Genomic DNA, 18,104 nt, shown 5'->3' on the forward strand with positions numbered 1-18,104 from the left:
CATGACCTTGGACAAATCACTTTACCTGGATGAGACTGGGTTTCCTCATGTGTGAAAACAAATAAGTTATACTTAGCCAAAAGGATTGCTACAAAGATTAAATGAGATCCAGTCTTTAAGCTATGGTACTATGCCTAACATCACATTAAAGTCACCATATTTACGTATCATAGACCGAGCAGCAGAACTGAAAGCATCAGATTGTAACTCCAGGAGACTGCGAGCTACCACCAACCTACTTTAGAGGAAGTAAGAAGCTTCCATCAAAATAAGACTACCACCGCCATACCATTAGGGGCAAAGATGTATTGCTCTTCTGTGCCACAGTTCAGGGAATCATTATAGTTAAGCATTACTTCCCTTTCCCTCATCCTCACCCTCTCTTTTCTCCACGTGCTTCTAGCTGAATTTGACCGTCACTTCTTTTTTTAAAAGTAAATAAATACATCCTATCTCAAATTGATGTACTTTTCAGCCATGTCAATTTTTCCCAGGTAGCAGGGATAAAGGGAATGTTCTTGGCTAACAAGAAGATTGACAACCAAGTGAAGACTTTCATCACGTACAACAAAGGCCGAGACTGGCGTTTGCTGCAGGCGCCGGACACGGATCTAAGGGGGGACCCTGTGCACTGCTTACTGGTAAGTTTTCACATTGGAGAAGAATGTTCCGCACAGGGGAGGGCTGGAAGCGGGTGATATACAAGCAGATGAAGATGGTTGCAGGGCTCGTTGTTCAGTCGGTGAACAAAAAGGGACAGGGCTGGGCCGGAAGGCAGGGTGTGTGGAAAAGAGTCCCTGTGCTGATTTTTGTGTGGGCCCATGACATAAGAGGGCCTGAGTGGGTTCCTTGCTGACATCAAGGATTCTGAGTTGTGACCAAAGGTCTGTGGAGGACCTCAAATTACAGTTTTAGGGAAAGTGATAGTTTCCATGTATGGTGAGGATAGACACCCTTCCTTTCCCATGAATGGCTTGTTATATAGCCAATGATGCATCAATTCAGCTGTAGAATTGATGAACTAAAGATTTTTGTAGATGTGTTTTCCAGCAAAGGTATTTAGTCATATTTTGAGGGGAGTTTGTACCTCAAACTAGGGTAAGAACTACGGATTTAAACCCTCACTGGTACCCTTTGTAAATATTTGGTTCATTTGAGTCTCATTCCGTAAAGCTGGGGTTGGTAAACTATATGGCCTGTCAGGCCAATATGGCCCACCACTTGTTTTTCTACATAAACCTTTACTAGAACTCAGTCTTGTTTAGTTACAGACTGACTTGCTTTTGCTCTCTATGGCAGAATAAAGTACTTACGGCAGGGACTGTATGGTATATAAAGCCTACAGCGTTTATTATCTGGCTCTTAAAAAAAAAGGTTTACTGATCCCTCCTCTGAAGTATGAATTTCTTTTAGTTGTCTGCATTTGCACACTGAGTAGACAGATCAGCATGGTTGATATATATATGTATAGATATGATTACATGAAGATGTCCAAGACGGGGATCGGGGTTGAGTCTTGACTTCAAGGAGTTTACAGTCACCTTGGAAGAGACTAGAATGATAAATACGAGATTGTAGGGCCACATCTCACTCCTCATAGTAGCTCTGGTGGTGCCCCGTGCTGGACACAGGAGTAAATAATGAAGGCAGGAGTGGGGAGAGATTAATTACAAAAAAGTGTACTTAAGTGCTCATTTCTGTGAAACAGTTTATAATAAAGGAGAGATCAGTATGTAAACCTAGAGGGGAGACTTCTTCATTTTAGTATGAAGGGTTTGGTTGTGTATACACACACAGACACATGCAAACACACACACACACACACACACACACACACACATCAGTGTTCACAGTCTTCATACAATTCTGACTCTGATGTTACCCACGCTCAACTTGCTGTGTCCCATAAAGTCTGAACAGTCCCTTTGCGGGCTCATCTCACACCGCTGTAGGCAGGTCACCCTCCTAACTCGAGAAGATGCCGGCAGCCACGGCTTGACCTTATTAGTTGCAAAGAATATCACAGTTGTCCGTGTGCATCAGGGAAGCAGTCTAAAATTCAGCCTCCCACTCAGCTTCCACCCTTATTACTGGCAACTTACAGGGGGGAGAAAAGCCCGTTGTTATTCTAAGTGCACAAAGCTGGTGACAAAGTAAGGAAATGTGGCAGTTATTGAATGCCTCCTCTGTATAAGGCACTGTTTTGTAGCATTTAAAAAAAAAAAAAAAAAAAAAGCACAGAGCTACCTTCCTCGTTTTGTGCTTTCAAGTTGGGGTATCATGGTATTTAGCCAGAGAAGCTTGGGATGCCCAGTGCCTCAGTGCAGTCCTACATCCTACCATGCACTTTGGAGATTCAGTGCCCATGAGAGAGAACTAACTGTAGCACCTACAGAGGCTTTGTCTGTCATCCCTCCGGCATCGCAAACGGGTCCTGACAAATGCCTCTGACACAAAGCACTTAGAGCAGCGCTTCCTGCTCCGCCTCCAGCCCAGTGTTAGGAAGCATTTTTTTTTTTAAAAAGATCGTATTTATTTATTTGAGATAGAGAGAGAGAGCATGAGCAGGAAGAGAGAAAAAGGGAGATGGAGAAGTTGACTCCCCGCTGAGCACAGAGCCCACCTTAGGACCCAGGACCCTGAGATCGTAACGTGGACTGAAGGCAGACATTTAACCAGCTGAGCCACCCAGGCACTGAGGAGGTCTTAACGCAGTGCCTCCAAAATATAAACACGGTGTCAGCTTGCTTACCCATCCCCACTGGGACAGTCCTAATCCTAGCCACCATCATTTCTGTCATGCTCTGCAGTGACGGGCTCCCAACTGGTCCTCCCTTCTCTACCTGGCAATCTCTTCTCCACACGGCAGCCAATGAGATCTTTTCTTTTGTAATCCAGTTTTACTGAGGTGAACCATACATAAAAAGTACCCATTTTAAGAATATAATTTGATGAATCTTGACAAGTGTAGATACACCGATGGGACCAGTACCTCAGTCAAGATAGAACATTTCATCACCTTCAGAAATTCTTTTGTGCCTTTTGCACTCAGTTTCCACTCCCCTGGCCCTAGACAATCACAAATCTGCTTTTCTTTACTATAGATTAGATTGATCTTTTCTCACATTTCATTTAATAAGATCAACTTGAGCTTTAAAAATTCAGATGCCCCTCCTTTACGTGAAGTTTCTGATGACTTTCTAACCCAGGGAGAAAAAGATTCTAGTACTTTACCACGGCCTGTGACGTCTCATAGGGCCCAACTCCTGTCTGCTCTCCTTCCTGCCGTCTGGGTTCTCTCTTCCGCTTGCTTACATAAGCTGGGAGAGGGCAGCACTTCTTTCCATACTTTTAGCTCACTGCACTCCTTTATGTCTTAGACCCCTGTGTTCACCATTATTTCTCCTAAAATGCCATTTCTGTAGTGTGGCTTTCTCTTGGCTTTCAGCTTCGTGCCTGATTACCTGAATCTCAGAGGCTTTCTTCAGCTTTCCCTAAGCTGGGACTTGGCCCAACTCTTGCTTACCTATGAGCCTTCTCATGTTCTGAAATCAGCACGTGTGCTGGTCGGGTTGTCTGTTCTGCCTCCCCCTGCCAAACCAGGAGCTGCACGAGTATAGAAACCATGGCAGTCCTGGCCACTCCAGAGCATCTGCTCACAGATCAACCCCGTGGCGGATGTTCAGCACGTGTTGTTGTGATAGGCATGGTTCGTCTAAAGTGATGCTTCATTGGCAGGTGGTGTTGGAGTTTCACGTCTGGGCTTGAGTGGAAGCTTTCCCTTGCCACTGACAGCCACACGGAGGGATCTGTCATAATACCCCTCTCTGAAGCCCAGAGGCTCAGGTTGACCCTACAGTTAGCAAAATCAGTAGGCTCATTAAGATCCAGTGAGGATGAATTAATGGGCTCTGGATGTGTGGCACCTAGGAGTCTTTTGGCCTGCCTCCCTCATTAACCCTGTTTGATGTTAGTTTGAATCGAGTTTTAGAAAACAGGCTGAGAAAAGGAAATGACAAAGGGCGGGTGGGGCAGGGACCAGAATCACTTATAAAAATCTGCTAAAGGCACAAAATAGGAATGAAAATCTTTGAGCTACAGGAGACCCGGACCGTTAAAAACCTCCTTTAGGCTTGGGAGCGGGTGGCAGAGAGGAGATAAAAAAAGTGCTTTTAGGTTGTGAGTACTTGGAAAGTGACAGTGTCACCGAAAGCACAGCCTAGTGATTAGAAAGGCGATTTTCCAGCAGGGCTGTTACAAATGTGGAACAAGTTCAGAATTACAGCCCCAAACGGAATGTCCCTGGTAAAATGCATTCTATAGAAATAAGACATCCAGAGTAATTTGAGGCTGTATTTTTAGGACTTTCAGACTGATTGCCCAGAGGGCTCAGCTAGGATTTCTTTTCTCTGAAGAATGCATTGTACTGTTAGATGGGGTATTACAGGTCATGGTCCACCTGCCTCCAAAGCCTCAGGATTGGGCTCCCAAGAGGCGAGATGTGAACTGAGCCTGTGACAAATCCTTCGGGTCCCCAGGGAAAGCATAGTGTTCTGTGGAGAGAGGCTGTGACTTCTTTATGCATTCAGCAGACAGTTCTCTGCTGGAGCTAGCCAGCCAGCTTCCCCAGGAAATCCTTGACCACACATCCCACTCCTGCACAAAGGCTGTGACTCTGCATGGGGTATTGGAACGGAGTGGAACTGAATCTCCAGGAGAGTGCCTGAGCCCCACGAGAAAAAAGTGCACCCAGACTCAGCCTCTTGGCCCACAGCTCTCTCTCTTCTTTGCCATTGACTCTTTACTAAAAATCTAAGGATTTCTAGTTCCAACTCAGGATCATAGAGAGCGGGAGTGTGCAGGGAGTGGATTTGGAGGATACTATTTAGGACTTCAGCGGCTGCCTTATTATTTATAAAAGGTGTGATTTGGCTTGTCAGTGTAATACCCAGATTAGGAGCCCTAGGGATATGAGTACCATGAAGACAAGACCTAAAGGCTGTTAGTACAGAGGTTGGGGAAAAGAGAAAGTGGAATGAGAAGCTGATTGATTCTCAAATAATCTAACAGTTTTTTAAAGTTGATTTTATTCAAGTTGGGGGCGGAGGGCATGTCTCCTATCAGTTAGTAATTCTCCATTGGCCATCCACAGTGCAAGAAGACAGTAGCTAGTTAATGCATCATTTAAATCCAACAGACAGATGTTGGACACTAGCAATGGCCAAAGGATTTCACGTTAAAATGAAAAATAAAATAATATGGCAAAACATTGGGACTTTGGTTCTTTCCACAGTTTGGCAACTATGGCCATTGCCGCTATGAACATTGGGGTACAGATGGTCCTTCTTCTCACTACAACTGTATCTTTAGGATAAATACCCAGTAGTATAATTGCAGGTTCATAGGGAAGCTCCATTTTTAATTCATTTTTTTATTATTTTTTAAATTTTTTAATAAACATATAATGTATTTTTATCCCCGGGGTACAGGTCTGTGAATCGCCAGGCTTACACATTTCACAGCACTCACCATAGCACATACCCTCCCCAATGTCCATAACCCACCACCCTCTCCTGACCCCCATCCCCCCAGCAACCCTCAGCCTATTTTGTAAGATTGAGTCTTTTATGGTTTGTCTCCCTCCCGATTCCATCTTCTTTCATTTATTCTTTTCCTACCTTTCAAACCCCCTACATTGCATCTCTGCTTCCTCATATCAGGGAGATCATATGATAGTTGTCTTTCTCTGGTTGACTTATTTCGCTAAGCCTAATACCCACTAGTTCCATCCACGTCATCGCAAATGACAAGATTTCATTTCTTTTGATGGCTGCATAGTATTCCATTGTATATGCCCTTCAAGAGCTGAATGGATAAAGAAGATATGGTACACACACACACACACACACACAATGGAGTGCTAAGCCTCCATCAGAAAGAATGAATATCCAACTTTTGTATCGATATGGACAGGACTGGAGGAAATTATGCTGAGTGAGATAAGTCAAGCAGAGAGAGTCAGTTATATGGTTTTACTTACTTGCAGAGCATAAAGAATAACATGGAGCACATTGGGAGATGGAAAGGAGAAGTGAGTTGGGGGAAATTGGAGGGGGAGACAAACCATCAGAGACTGTGGACTGAGAAACAAACTGAGGGTTTTGGAGGGGAGAGTGGTGGGGGCTGGGGTGAGCCTGGTGGTGGGTATTAAGGAGGGCATGTATTGTATGGAGCACTGGGTGGGGTGCATAAACAATGAATTTTGAAACACTGAAAAATAAAATAAAATAAAATAAAATAATAAACAAAAAACAAAAAAACATTGGGAGCTAGAGATCCACAATGGGTTTCAGTAGTCTGTGAACTCCCTGGAATTGAATACAGAACCCTGTGTGCATTTGCCTTTGAGCGTTTTTTCTTGGGATAGAGCTCTTAATTGGCCTCAGATCCTCAAACTCTAAATCTGATCTTGAAAAGATGAAAGACAAGGGATCCAGTTGCTGGTGATAGCCCCGTGACTGTGTGTGAGGAAAGACACAAAGGGTCATATCCAAACATGTACTGCGCGGCTCCCTTCATTCTCTGGAATCCGCCACGAAGTTCTGGTGGTCTCAGTGTACAGTTCCGTATTTTCTTAATGTGGAAAGATAAGAGGAGTAGAGAGATGCCTTTGGGGCTAACTGTACTTTGACTCTACTGAATTAGAGAGAACTCTGGAAAGATGCTCAGATATTTATGACATGGTTGGTAGAGGGAGAAAAGAGGGTGAGAAGGTTGGAGAGAAGGCAGGAAAAGAGAGGTAAGTGAAGTGTCCCCTGCCTGGGCAAAATGTGCCTAACAATCAGAGACCTTGTCCTGTGTCCTGCAGGATTTGGCAGGGGCTTGATAGCCATTATAATAAACCTCTCCATTAATTGTTGATGACTTGACTCTGACGGATCTCCCAAACTGGTCAGGTACAAAAGTTCAACTTAAAAAAAAGTAAAAATGAATCACTAAATGTTGTTTTTCTTTGAGCATTGATGTAGACTATGTAACTTCCTTGAAAAAAATGGAAAAAATGGAAGGAGGTGGGAAAAAAGCCACGAATATTCTCCTCATACCAGCTGGGGGCAATCCAGTACTGCAAATGTGAGAGTGGAGAAAAAAAGTGCACCAAAAAGAGCACTTCTAATGTTGTTGCTACGGCCTGAACTGGTGTCTTTTCTTCTCAAATTAATTTATCTCGAGACTCTGAGAGCCCTAACAACAGAGCAAGGACGAGATGGCCGAATGAAATCGCCCTCTTTCCTTTGTAACAGCAGATGCCCTATGTCAAATAATCCTTGATCAGGTCAGATGGCGTCTGAGTTTCGGAATCTTCTGGACTGCTGGGTGATGAAGTACGTGACAAGTATCTGGCTCAGCATGGCAGACTGGGTGCTCCCTTAGCTGTGGGTGTTCTACTCTGTTGGGCAACACAAGGGACCCTCCAGGAAGCCCATGAGACCCAGCTAATCCCCTAGGAGTTCTGGACTTTTTGGAATGCCATGGAGATGCTCAACATTAATTTGACGATGTGGTTTCCACTCGGCCCAATGTACTTCTGGTCTTGTTCTGAGTGAGATGTTCAACAAAGGCCTTTCAGGTGGTCCCTCGTATAAGGCATTGTTCGATTCTTCGAGCATCTATTGGCTGTCTCTTTTAGATGCTAGGCCAGGTTCCACAGAAGACTCCCAAGGGTGTTATTTGACGTTTTCTCTTTATTCGTAGTGTTTCTCTCTTAGGAAGATAAAACTGTACATACCTCGCATAGCTAATAGGAGATTGCACATGGTCAAATAAACTGTTGTCAATCCGAGAAGGGGAGATCCTGATAGGCTACAGCTGTCAGGAAAACTTTCATGGAGGTGCAGTTTACCGTCTCTGCTTTACTCTGTCTTAACATCAGCACGGCACAGCCCTGTCCGGGAACGTGCCCAGCAGACAACACTACCTGTTCTTTTTTTTTTTTTTTTTTTTAATTTATTTTTTATTTTCAGCATAACTGTATTCCTTGTTTTTGCACCACACCCAGTGCTCCATGCAATCCGTGCCCTCCCTAATACCCACCACCTGGCTCCCCCAACCTCCCACCCCCCGCCCCTTCAAAACCCTCAGATTGTTTTTCAGAGTCCATAGTCTCTCATGGTTCACCTCCCCTTCCAATTTCCCCCAACTCCCTTCTCCTCTCTAACTCCCCATGTCCTCCATGCTATTTGTTATGCTGCACAAATAAGTGAAACCGTATGATAACCGACTCTCTCTGCTTGACTTATTTACCTGTTCTCATAGTCTTCTCGGGCAAGAGGAAACCAAACCTCTGGGTCCAAAAGATTCTTTTTAGAGGGGCAGTCTTCCTTACTCTTATGAAACGTTGTAAAGTAAGAATGCCTTTTTTCGGAAACCCTTCCATGTCATTTTTAGGCAAAACCCATCACTTATAACGATCATCGTCCCTGGAGAGTTCACTCTGTGTTGGCAGGGAGGAAAGGCCCTGTTGGGGATCCACTGTTTGACTTCACCAGTATTTTGGCCGCTTTCATCCCTCTGCTTCATTTTTAGTTTTTCATTGACTTTATCCCATATAAATTTAATCATTGTATCTCTGTAGCTCTTTGAATATCTGCTGGCTGAGACTTACAGAGCAGAATGAAAGTAGTAACAGAGATACATTGGTAATTCCAAAAACTCAAGTCGATAAGATTAGAAGATAATCTTTTTGAGAGATAAAAAGAAATGCAGGTTCAGATACAAACTTGTAGTTTTTGACAACTCAGTCCTAGAACTGTTTTAAATGAAATTCATGTAAGATTTATTATCCAGTATTTGAAAACTGTTGGTATCTTAATCAGAGAATTTGATCGAGATTTTTACACACAGATTAAAAAGTCCCTCAAATTTTCATTTGAATTGTTATTACTAGTGCATTTTGTCTACAGGCATGACTTTTATATTGACTAATACAGATTCTGATCACGCCCTTACGTGGATATTGTGTTGATTTCCTGGTAGACGTTAGATGAGTTTCAGATGTCTTTCTGCACCTTCTGGACAACCGAGACTGATGTCTCCAATGGGCGGTGGCCAAGAGATACCAGCGGACTTCTTCAGATCCCCCCCAGCTTGAGAAAATCTTTTTTTTTTTTTTTTTAAAGATTTTATTTATTTATTTGACAGACAGAGATCACAAGTAGGCAGAGAGGCAGGCAGAGAGAGAGGAGGAAGCAGGCTCCCTGCTGAGCAGAGAGCCCGATGTGGGGCTCGATCCCAGGACCCTAGGATCATGACCTGAGCCGAAGGCAGAGGCTTTAACACACTGAGCCACCCAGGCACCCCTGAGCAAATCTTTTTACCTGATTTTTCTACCCCATTTTTCCTCCTCTGTCTTACCTGGCTAAACTCTTCTACTTCTTTTCTTTGTTATTGGTATTGCTCGGGCCTGAAATGTTCTTTATCTTCCTGAACATCTCACCTGCAATCCCTACCTTACGCATCTTTGCTCAGGCGCCATTTTCTCCTCGAAGCCTTCCCTTATCCAAAGTTGGACACACAGTCATGTCAGCCTCTAGAACTTCATGTTTCTTCCTTACTGATCTTATGGCTGTTATGCTAGTCTCTCTTGATGGTAGTCAATAGAAAAATCTTAAATTAAGTACCATATAATGGCAGAGACCAAATGTTAGTCAATGTAAGTCTTTCATAAGCTACGCCCAGTGCCTTACAGATAGAGCACTAAGATATTTGTTGAATGGCCAAATGGCAATCAAGGCAGTAGATCAGACCTAACATGAAGATGCTCCCTCCTTCCCCAGTTTGGCACCTGTCTTATACTTAGTGGACACCAGATACCTGTGGAATAGGAGACGGGTACATGAATGAACGGCTAGATGGGTTGGGTGGATGAATGCATGGATCCTTTGAATCTGGACTTTAAGTGATGGTTTAGATTACATGTCTTTATGACCCTCATTTCTCCTCTTCTCAGCCCTATTGTTCACTACACCTTCACCTTAAAGTCTCTGAGAATCCCTACACGTCAGGGATCATTGCCAGCCGAGACACAGCGCCCAGCATCATAGTGGCTTCAGGTAAGAAGCTTGCCTGGTGGGCTTGCTGTTGCAAATTGTATTTATTTTAGAAGCTAGATATCTGTGCTGGGAACTTAATAAGCAAGCGAAAATATTTTGGAAGTCACCCAAACAACAGACCCTGGAGAAACTGTGCTAAGAAACCCTTGCTCACGTACATTGTTGACAGTCTCAGTCTGTCTCAGGCAGCATAGGTGGGCAGTAGAGCCTATTGTTAGCTTTTGCAAGCAGCTCCTTTCACTGATGGTGACATGCTTTCTCTAGGTAATATAGGTTCTGAATTATCAGACAGCGACATCAGCATGTTTGTCTCGTCAGACGCAGGGAACACCTGGAGGCAGGTAAGAAGACATCCTGGGTTGAGTTGCTGCATTTTAAATGACATATAAACATTGTTCAACTTGGTTAGATTCTGGGAACTCCTTTGGCTCTATGTAGATCCTAAAACTTGTCAATGTGTTTATTTCCTTTTTTGTTTTATGAGAATCTTAAATAAGTCTTTGAGTTTAGCAAATAATTATGCAATGTGATTTTTTTTTTGTCATTCAATAAAAATGACCCTTTTTTCAGAGCCTCTATGTAAGAAAGTTTGTAAGTTACAATGAGACCAAATTGGAGCTGACTGAATTTTTTTTCCACAAAAGAAAACCAGGATCCCCAAGGGGTTATTATATAGGAACACGGAGCCTGGAGGGTGGATTCTATCCCTAACACTCAGTTGCCACCATAAATCCCCCTTGCCTTGGAGTCAGACTAGAGAGGAATGCAGTGATACAGAAACAGCCATTACCCAGGTGGTGGTCTGAAATGTTTAAATTTCATGTGCAGAAGACAGAGTAATAACCATCAGGGTGCATAAGTTGGGAAATGTAGAAATGGAATCACTTTAAACCAACGTGTTTAGCTTAAATGCTTCCTCTCTAAATTCTAAATGAAAATTAGATACCCATAGCTTATAAAACAAGCATTTAATGAGGTTTAGCAATCATAACAAGATATGTGTCTAATGCATGGTTGTTACACTTCAATAAATATATTTTAATAACCTGCTGACGTTTAATTATCATACAATAACTAGCACCATAAATTGAAACCTAATGCACAGGTAATCACACAGAAATGAGAATACTCTGCTTTAAATTTTAGACAGAGATGTCCATGCCATGGTCCAATTACCATTTCCTCGCCTCAGACCCTTCGTAGATCCTCCATGTGATTCACGTGGTTTGAGAAGAGTGAGGCAGGAAGGATATTTGCTTAAGTTGCTTAAACCCCAGGGCTGTTGATCTTGGGGCATGTAGGAACTTGGACTATGAAGCTGCCTCTGGCGAACAGTTCAAGAGCCAGGATCCCATTTTGTTGCTTCCAGCACCCAAACCAAGCAGAGAGCTCTCTACATCTGTAGTCCTGGGATATCTTTTAGGTAGAAGAGATAAACAAGAGGGAAAATAATTATGTCTGTAGTGTAGCCACAGACAAGGCAATACCAACAACGCAATTATGAGAAAACAGCACACGTCTCGTACGGAGAGGACACAGAAATTGTTTGCAGCCCATCTCCACTTGACTTCAAGTTGATTTCTGCACATTTGGTGAAAAACCTAAAGGACACATGTACCCCAGGTTGATTCCATTTTGATGAGAACTACATTAGGCTTGGTAGCGAATCTATGAATTGAACAAGAACAGCTTTCTTTTGTAGTACTTGGACACTTTGAAGTAATTACATTCTGGAAAGGGTACAGTAACGCCGCAGGTCGCAGCCCCGTGAGTTACTCTACGCCTGGCCTTAGACAAATCCCATCTCTCTAAACCTGTCAAAATGAAAATGTTGGAGTAAGGTATCTCTAAGCTTTCTTCCTTCTAAAGATGTTGTACAATAAGATGGTTACCCAGTATTCTGACATCGTCATCTGTGGGAATCAACAGAATTTACCACAAAGAGATGGGATTATAAATATGAACACATAACTCTTAATTCTTCAGATTTCTTTTGTGGAGCACCTAAAAGCATTTAGTATAACTCCAGTGGTACGTGTGGTCCCCCTTGGGAAGCACTGACTATAGCTGTGTCTCTCCAAAGATTTTGGGAAACCCTGTTCTCTCATGGGAGGGATTTATCTCCTCAGACGAAGACTCCTTCTCTGAACTCTGGGCATGTGTGGATGTGGCGTGTGTCCATGTGGCTGTGTTTCCCTCTTGCAGATCTTTGAAGAGGAGCACAGTGTTTTATATCTGGACCAAGGTGGAGTCTTGGTGGCTATGAAGCACACGTCGCTCCCGATTCGACATCTCTGGTAAAGGCATGGGTCATGACTGGATGGCTCCATCCCGCTAAGCCCAGCTGACGGGTCGGATGTCGGATGGGGACTGTGTTGGCAGAAAAACATCAGTGTCTACTAGAACACAATTTATAGCTTTACTCTATTAAAATAAGATGATTGCCTGCAGTTTCCTAGAAGAAGGAGGAAAGGGAGAAAGGAGAGAGAGAGAGGAAGATTTAGACTGATTCTGCCCCTGAGAGAGGAGTTAGTTGCATGGTGGTTTTCACATATGTCAGTGCCCTCCCTCTTAGTACCTACCTTATTGCTTCAGGGCACTCACGGGTACAGTGGCCTGTTGGGTACAATGGGCAGAAGTTAAGAGTAGCTTAATGTGTATTCATTTTGTGTGTCTGCACAGAGATCAGCAATTCGGGGCACATCTCTCCCTGTCTCTTTCCCCTGCTCCTCCTTCCTTGGCTTCCTTTGGCGGGGGTGGTGGGATGGGGTGACAAACCACAGCTCTTCCTGGAGGTCTCACACAGAGGGATGTGCAAGCCCTCCCTTCCAGAATGCTTTCTAGAAGGTTCCTTAATCTGTGTTTTTGAAAGGGGCTCTCTCCACTGGCAAGCTTGTTCAAAACCAAAAACATGATTTTCCCTCTGGTCTTAGTTACTTTGGAGACCTATGGGAAAGCTGCCGAAATAAGAGAAACAGAGGCTTAGCTTGGAGGGGGGAAGACATCCACAGAGAATGGCAGAGCCGAGGAACCATCCCATGCAAACAGCAGGGCTGCAGACCTCTCTTGCTCTCAGGAGCCAGTCCTTCTGTACCCCTCCTCCATGAGTCAGCTCGGATTCGTAACAGAGTAGGAGGGAAGCCGCTCAGGATTTGCTCACTTAGAGGCAGCTGGTTCAAGTCCATCTAAGTAGGTCTCATAAGGCCATTGCTCCTCAGAATCACCAGTAAAGCCTGCTGCTAGATTGCAGTGAGGTTTGGGAGAGGGTCACATTGAGATCTAAGACCTAATAAAATATCCAAATTAAAAAAAAATTCTATCAAAGACTTATTATTATTCCCATTTCGTACAGCTCTCCCCTTATAGCTGTTATAACACATCTGGGTCCCAGATTGCTTGGCTAACGGTATTTCTACCTTCTGATGTAATTAAGAATACTTATTCATATAAAAGGCTCACTTTGACAGCGCCCCGGGTACTTTTAAAATGTATTCTCTCCTGGCTGATAGTATCTTTCCCCTGAAAGGACTTTTTTTTTTTTTTTTTTTTTCCTTTTGAGATCTGATGCCTATTATTTTTTTCTTTCATTAGGTTGAGTTTTGATGAAGGGAGATCTTGGAGCAAGTACAGTTTCACATCTATTCCACTTTTTGTGGATGGGGTTCTGGGTGAGCCTGGGGAGGAGACTCTAATTATGACGTAAGTGGAAAAGTATGATGTCTTCTAATTATAATATAAATCCAGGAACATGTTGTGTTTTGTTTTCTTTTTAAAGATTTGATTCATTCATTTATTTGAGAGAGCAAGAGAGCATGAGCCGGGCGGGGGGCTGAGGGTGGTGGCGGGAAGAGGCAGAGAATCGAAGCAGATCTCATGCCATGCACAGAGCCCCGTGTGGGGCTCGATCTCGCCCTAAGTCAACACTGAGATCTCGCCCTAAGTCAACACTGAGATTCAGACATCAAATGGACTGAGCCACCCAGGTGCCCCCCGGAAACCTATTGTTTTTAGCAAAGCCTACTCACTTCACTGCTGTTAGATTTGAAATTGCCAGCAAGGTCAGTACATCTCACTTCATTGTTTCTCAGCAAAAGGGAAAGAAAAATGTGGGTGCCCATTTTCTTGGCTCTTTAATAATTAGGACACCCACACTGAGCGCTGGCGGCAAGAGGACACAACTTATTTCTTCCTATACTGAATGGGCCTGGCTGGGGAAATGAGACGTGATTGTTTCAAAAGAAAATAAAACTATAAATTTAAAACTTTAATAATAAACTGAATATACAGGAAATCACAGGCATTTAAGAATGATTTCACTTTAAGACAGAATACAGCTTGATCAAAACCCCACAAAGGATTTTCTTTTTTCCTGGCTCTTTACCGAACCCACTTGTGAGGTTATATTAGAAAAACCGTGAGAACAATCTGTTCTTGTGAAATTGTATTTGCACTCATTCTTGTCTGGAAAGCGATGATCATTAATTTGTGAAAGACTTGATTAATGACTTGCCTGCTTAAGGGTTTCAAAACACGAACGTTGAATTTGTAATATGAAACTGTGAAGGGTTTTTTGTTGGGTTTTTTTTTTTTCATCCCCTAAAAATTGGACATGGAAAACAGAAGTTTTAAAGTAGTCAACCCTGTCATCAATGAAAATTTAAAAAACAATGAATAGTTGGAACTATTTCTAATTTTTTCTAATTTTTTGTTCCTTCTTTTAATGATAGAAAAGAGCAACAAAAATTTAGTATGCCTCTTAGCTGTGCTTTTGCTCACCAAACACAGAGCCAGATAAGCTGTTTGTTCCATAATTTGCCCTTTATTCAGTTATCTTTTTTTTTTTCAGTATTTTATTTATTTATTCATGAGAGACAGGGGGAGAATCAGGGACTCTGATGCAGAACTTGATCCCAGGACCCTGGTGTCATGACCTAAGCCAAAGGCCGACTATTCACCAACTGAGCCACCCAGGCACCCCCCTTATCCGGTTTTCATATTTGCAGAATGCAGATGAAAAAGAGCTGACTGGAAAGGCTACTTTGTGGCTTTTCTCCACATTTGGCTCTGACTGGTGACTAGATACCTGAGTTTGTCTGAGTAAGGAGAGAATGCAGAGTGCCGGACGCAGTTCTCACTACCAGGCCCTCCTGGCCACTCTCCCTAGGGACAGGCAGGACAGTGAAATAGCACAAAAACTGTGGAAACCACGGACCTTAGCAGGAGAACCTAGGTGTGTAATCCTGGACCACATCGAAGGCAGCGCTTGTGATCGATCATTTCCTTAACTGTTTTTTTTTCTTGTCAGCCATTCTTGTGGTAAATAGGCAGAAGTGAGTTTTTCGTCAGACTCCACCTGAGTTCTGGGCTCTGACTGGACGGGTTCTTAGTGATTTGACTTTCTTTTTTGCACGTTAGCGAAACGCTCTGAGCCTCAGATTACCCATGGGTGATTCAGAGCCAGTAACAGTCACCCTCCCTATCACTGTGTTTTGGGGATTAAGTGATCTGCTCAGTGTAGAGTGTTGAGTGTTGGGCTAAGCTCGCGGTAAACCCCCAGCACAGGCTAGCGACTGGCATTGCTCTGATTGTGATTATTTTTCTCATTGCGAACCCTGTAGCGTGTTTGGACACTTCAGCCACCGCTCCGAATGGCAGCTGGTCAAGGTGGACTACAAGTCCATTTTCGACCGACGGTGTGCCGAGGAAGACTACAGACCCTGGCAGCTGCACAGCCAGGTAGGGGGGGCCGAGCTGAGGGGCAGTCCTGGTGGAGGGCATGGGGTGTCTGTCGTGCAGGTGTAGGAATTGGGGTCCTCACAGCCACAGCTTACCTCTCCGGCTTCATCTAAAGCTACATCGACTGATTTCTTACATGTTTTGTGTTCCACAACAGTGAACAAACTCAACACTTATGGCTTGTTGTGAAATAATTTCTTTTTTTATTGTACTAGGATATAATGAGATAAAATTCAAATGTGCTTGGCTTAGATTTACAACTCAAAATGAAATACCAACTCAGCACGCGGATCCAAACAGAATTAATCTGAGCATGTCGTGTGGGCGCAGGGTAGGGGCAGGGGTGAGGAGAGGGTCTTCAGTTTTATCGAGCAATGCAAACGGAGACATAAAATAATAAAATTACCCTCGGTAGGCGGTGCCAGTCAAATCCTTCCCTGTCACCCTGTGATTCCCTGGGATTAGGTGGTGCTTCTTGCCTCCTTCCAAGGCACTCAAAGTACAAAGACGCAGAATCATTAGTAGGAAGCGTTCCTTCATTCTGGGTCCTCAACTGATCAGCTTGTAGCTGAAAGCATCTCTCCTTTGATTTCCAATGTGGAAGTCATTCTGCAGGTTCCTCCAAGGAGGGACAGCAGGTCCCCCTGCATAGCCATCACTATAGTCAAGCAGTAACACATCGTATCCCCAAACTTAGACTAAGTACAACTGGATCCTTGAACCACATGGGTTTGAACTGCACAGGTCCACTTACATGCACATTTTTTTTCAATAAATGTAGTCCAGGGCTCTAAATATTTTTATCCTCCTAATGATTCTCTTTTTTTTTTTTTTTAAAGATTTTATTTATTTATTTGACAGATAGAGATCTCAAGTAGGCAGAGAGGCAGACAGAGAGAGAGAGAGAGAGAAGATGAAGCAGGCTCCCTGCGGAGCAGAGAGACCGATGCGGGGCTCCATCCCAGAACCCTGCGATCATGACCTGAGCTGGAGGCAGAGGCTTTAACCCGCTGAGCCACCCAGGCGCCCCCCCTCCTTATGATTTTCTTAATACCATTTTCTTTTCTCTGGCTTACTTTATTGTAAGAATACAGCATGTCATACATGTAACATACAAAATCTGTGGTTCATTGGCTATTTACATTATCAGGAAGGCTTCTAGTCTGTGGTAAGCTATTAGTAGTTAAGTTTCGGGGGATTCAAAATTATACGTGGATTTTTGACTGTGTGAGAGGGTTAGAACCTGTAACTCCCACATTGCTCAAGGGTCAGCTGGAATATATTTACATCTAGATGTGTCTATGAGATGGAGCCAATTAAAAGGAATTTGCTCAAAGGACAAAACTCTTTGCTGTCCTTCAGACGCATAGCTGTGTTTGACAGCTCGGGCTGCATCCACCAAAATCCTATACTCTTTTTTGGAGACTCAACAATAAAATCACTGCTCATTTACATTGCTGTTATTTTCCCCTTTGGGATCCACAGGCACTGTGGTATTCAAAGCTTTTATTTATTTTGTAGAGAAACACTGAGTTTAGTTCTCTCACTTGCTTGGTAGATGGACATAAAATCCGTGCTATAAAGTCATGTGGGCAGAGGCACAATAAATTGAGGCAAAATGGATCTTTATATTTCTTAGCAATACTCTTCTTTCATAAGCTCGTAAATGACCAGGTGCATAAATCTTTTATTATAGAAGAATTGAACTTAATTACCATAGATTTGTCGGCAGTACCTTTATTTGTTAAAAGCTGAGTCTGAGTTGTCTGTGTGTCCCTTGTAGCATGGAGTCTCATACCTTGCCAAGCAAAGGTTTGCCAAATACATGATGAGTTAACGATGTTTTTTGACACACCCTCCAAGTTTCTTAGAATTGTCTTTACAGTTGCATTCTACACTGAGGTTCTAGACATCAAAAGTAAAATGCTGTTAAAAAAAAAAAAAAAAAAAAAAAGTAAAATGCTGTTAGCACAAAGCAGGCGACCTGTGTCCAGATTACACTAAGGCTTGGGTACCTCTCCCCGAGTGTCTTGATGTGGAGCGGGGAGGGTCCGAGCTTTGTCCCCAACTGCCTGGGATCCTTTGTCTCCTTACAGGGGGAAGCATGCATCATGGGAGCAAAAAGGATATACAAGAAACGAAAATCAGAGCGTAAGTGTATGCAAGGGAAGTATGCAGGAGCTATGGAATCTGAACCCTGTGTCTGCACAGAGGCTGATTTTGACTGGTAAGCTTGTGCTGTCACTCCATGGGGTCATT

General features: G+C 43.4%; 1 protein-coding gene across 5 annotated transcripts in view; it reads left to right on the forward strand.

Annotated features, from left to right (window-relative positions):
• Nucleotides 1-18,104, forward strand: part of SORCS1 (sortilin related VPS10 domain containing receptor 1) — a 512,629-nt gene that overhangs the window by 408,762 nt on the left and 85,763 nt on the right. For all 5 annotated transcript variants that reach the window (XM_059173260.1, XM_059173256.1, XM_059173258.1 and 2 more), the window contains exons 10-16: nucleotides 495-641; nucleotides 10,007-10,109; nucleotides 10,374-10,450; nucleotides 12,315-12,406; nucleotides 13,701-13,808; nucleotides 15,728-15,845; nucleotides 17,942-18,072. In XM_059173260.1, coding sequence (XP_059029243.1) covers nucleotides 495-641; nucleotides 10,007-10,109; nucleotides 10,374-10,450; nucleotides 12,315-12,406; nucleotides 13,701-13,808; nucleotides 15,728-15,845; nucleotides 17,942-18,072 — 776 coding nt within the window. The remainder of the gene's footprint in view (nucleotides 1-494; nucleotides 642-10,006; nucleotides 10,110-10,373; nucleotides 10,451-12,314; nucleotides 12,407-13,700; nucleotides 13,809-15,727; nucleotides 15,846-17,941; nucleotides 18,073-18,104) is intronic.

Source organism: Mustela lutreola, chromosome 4 (genome assembly GCF_030435805.1).
Source record: "Mustela lutreola isolate mMusLut2 chromosome 4, mMusLut2.pri, whole genome shotgun sequence".
In the NCBI taxonomy this organism is placed as follows: Eukaryota; Metazoa; Chordata; class Mammalia; order Carnivora; family Mustelidae; genus Mustela; species Mustela lutreola.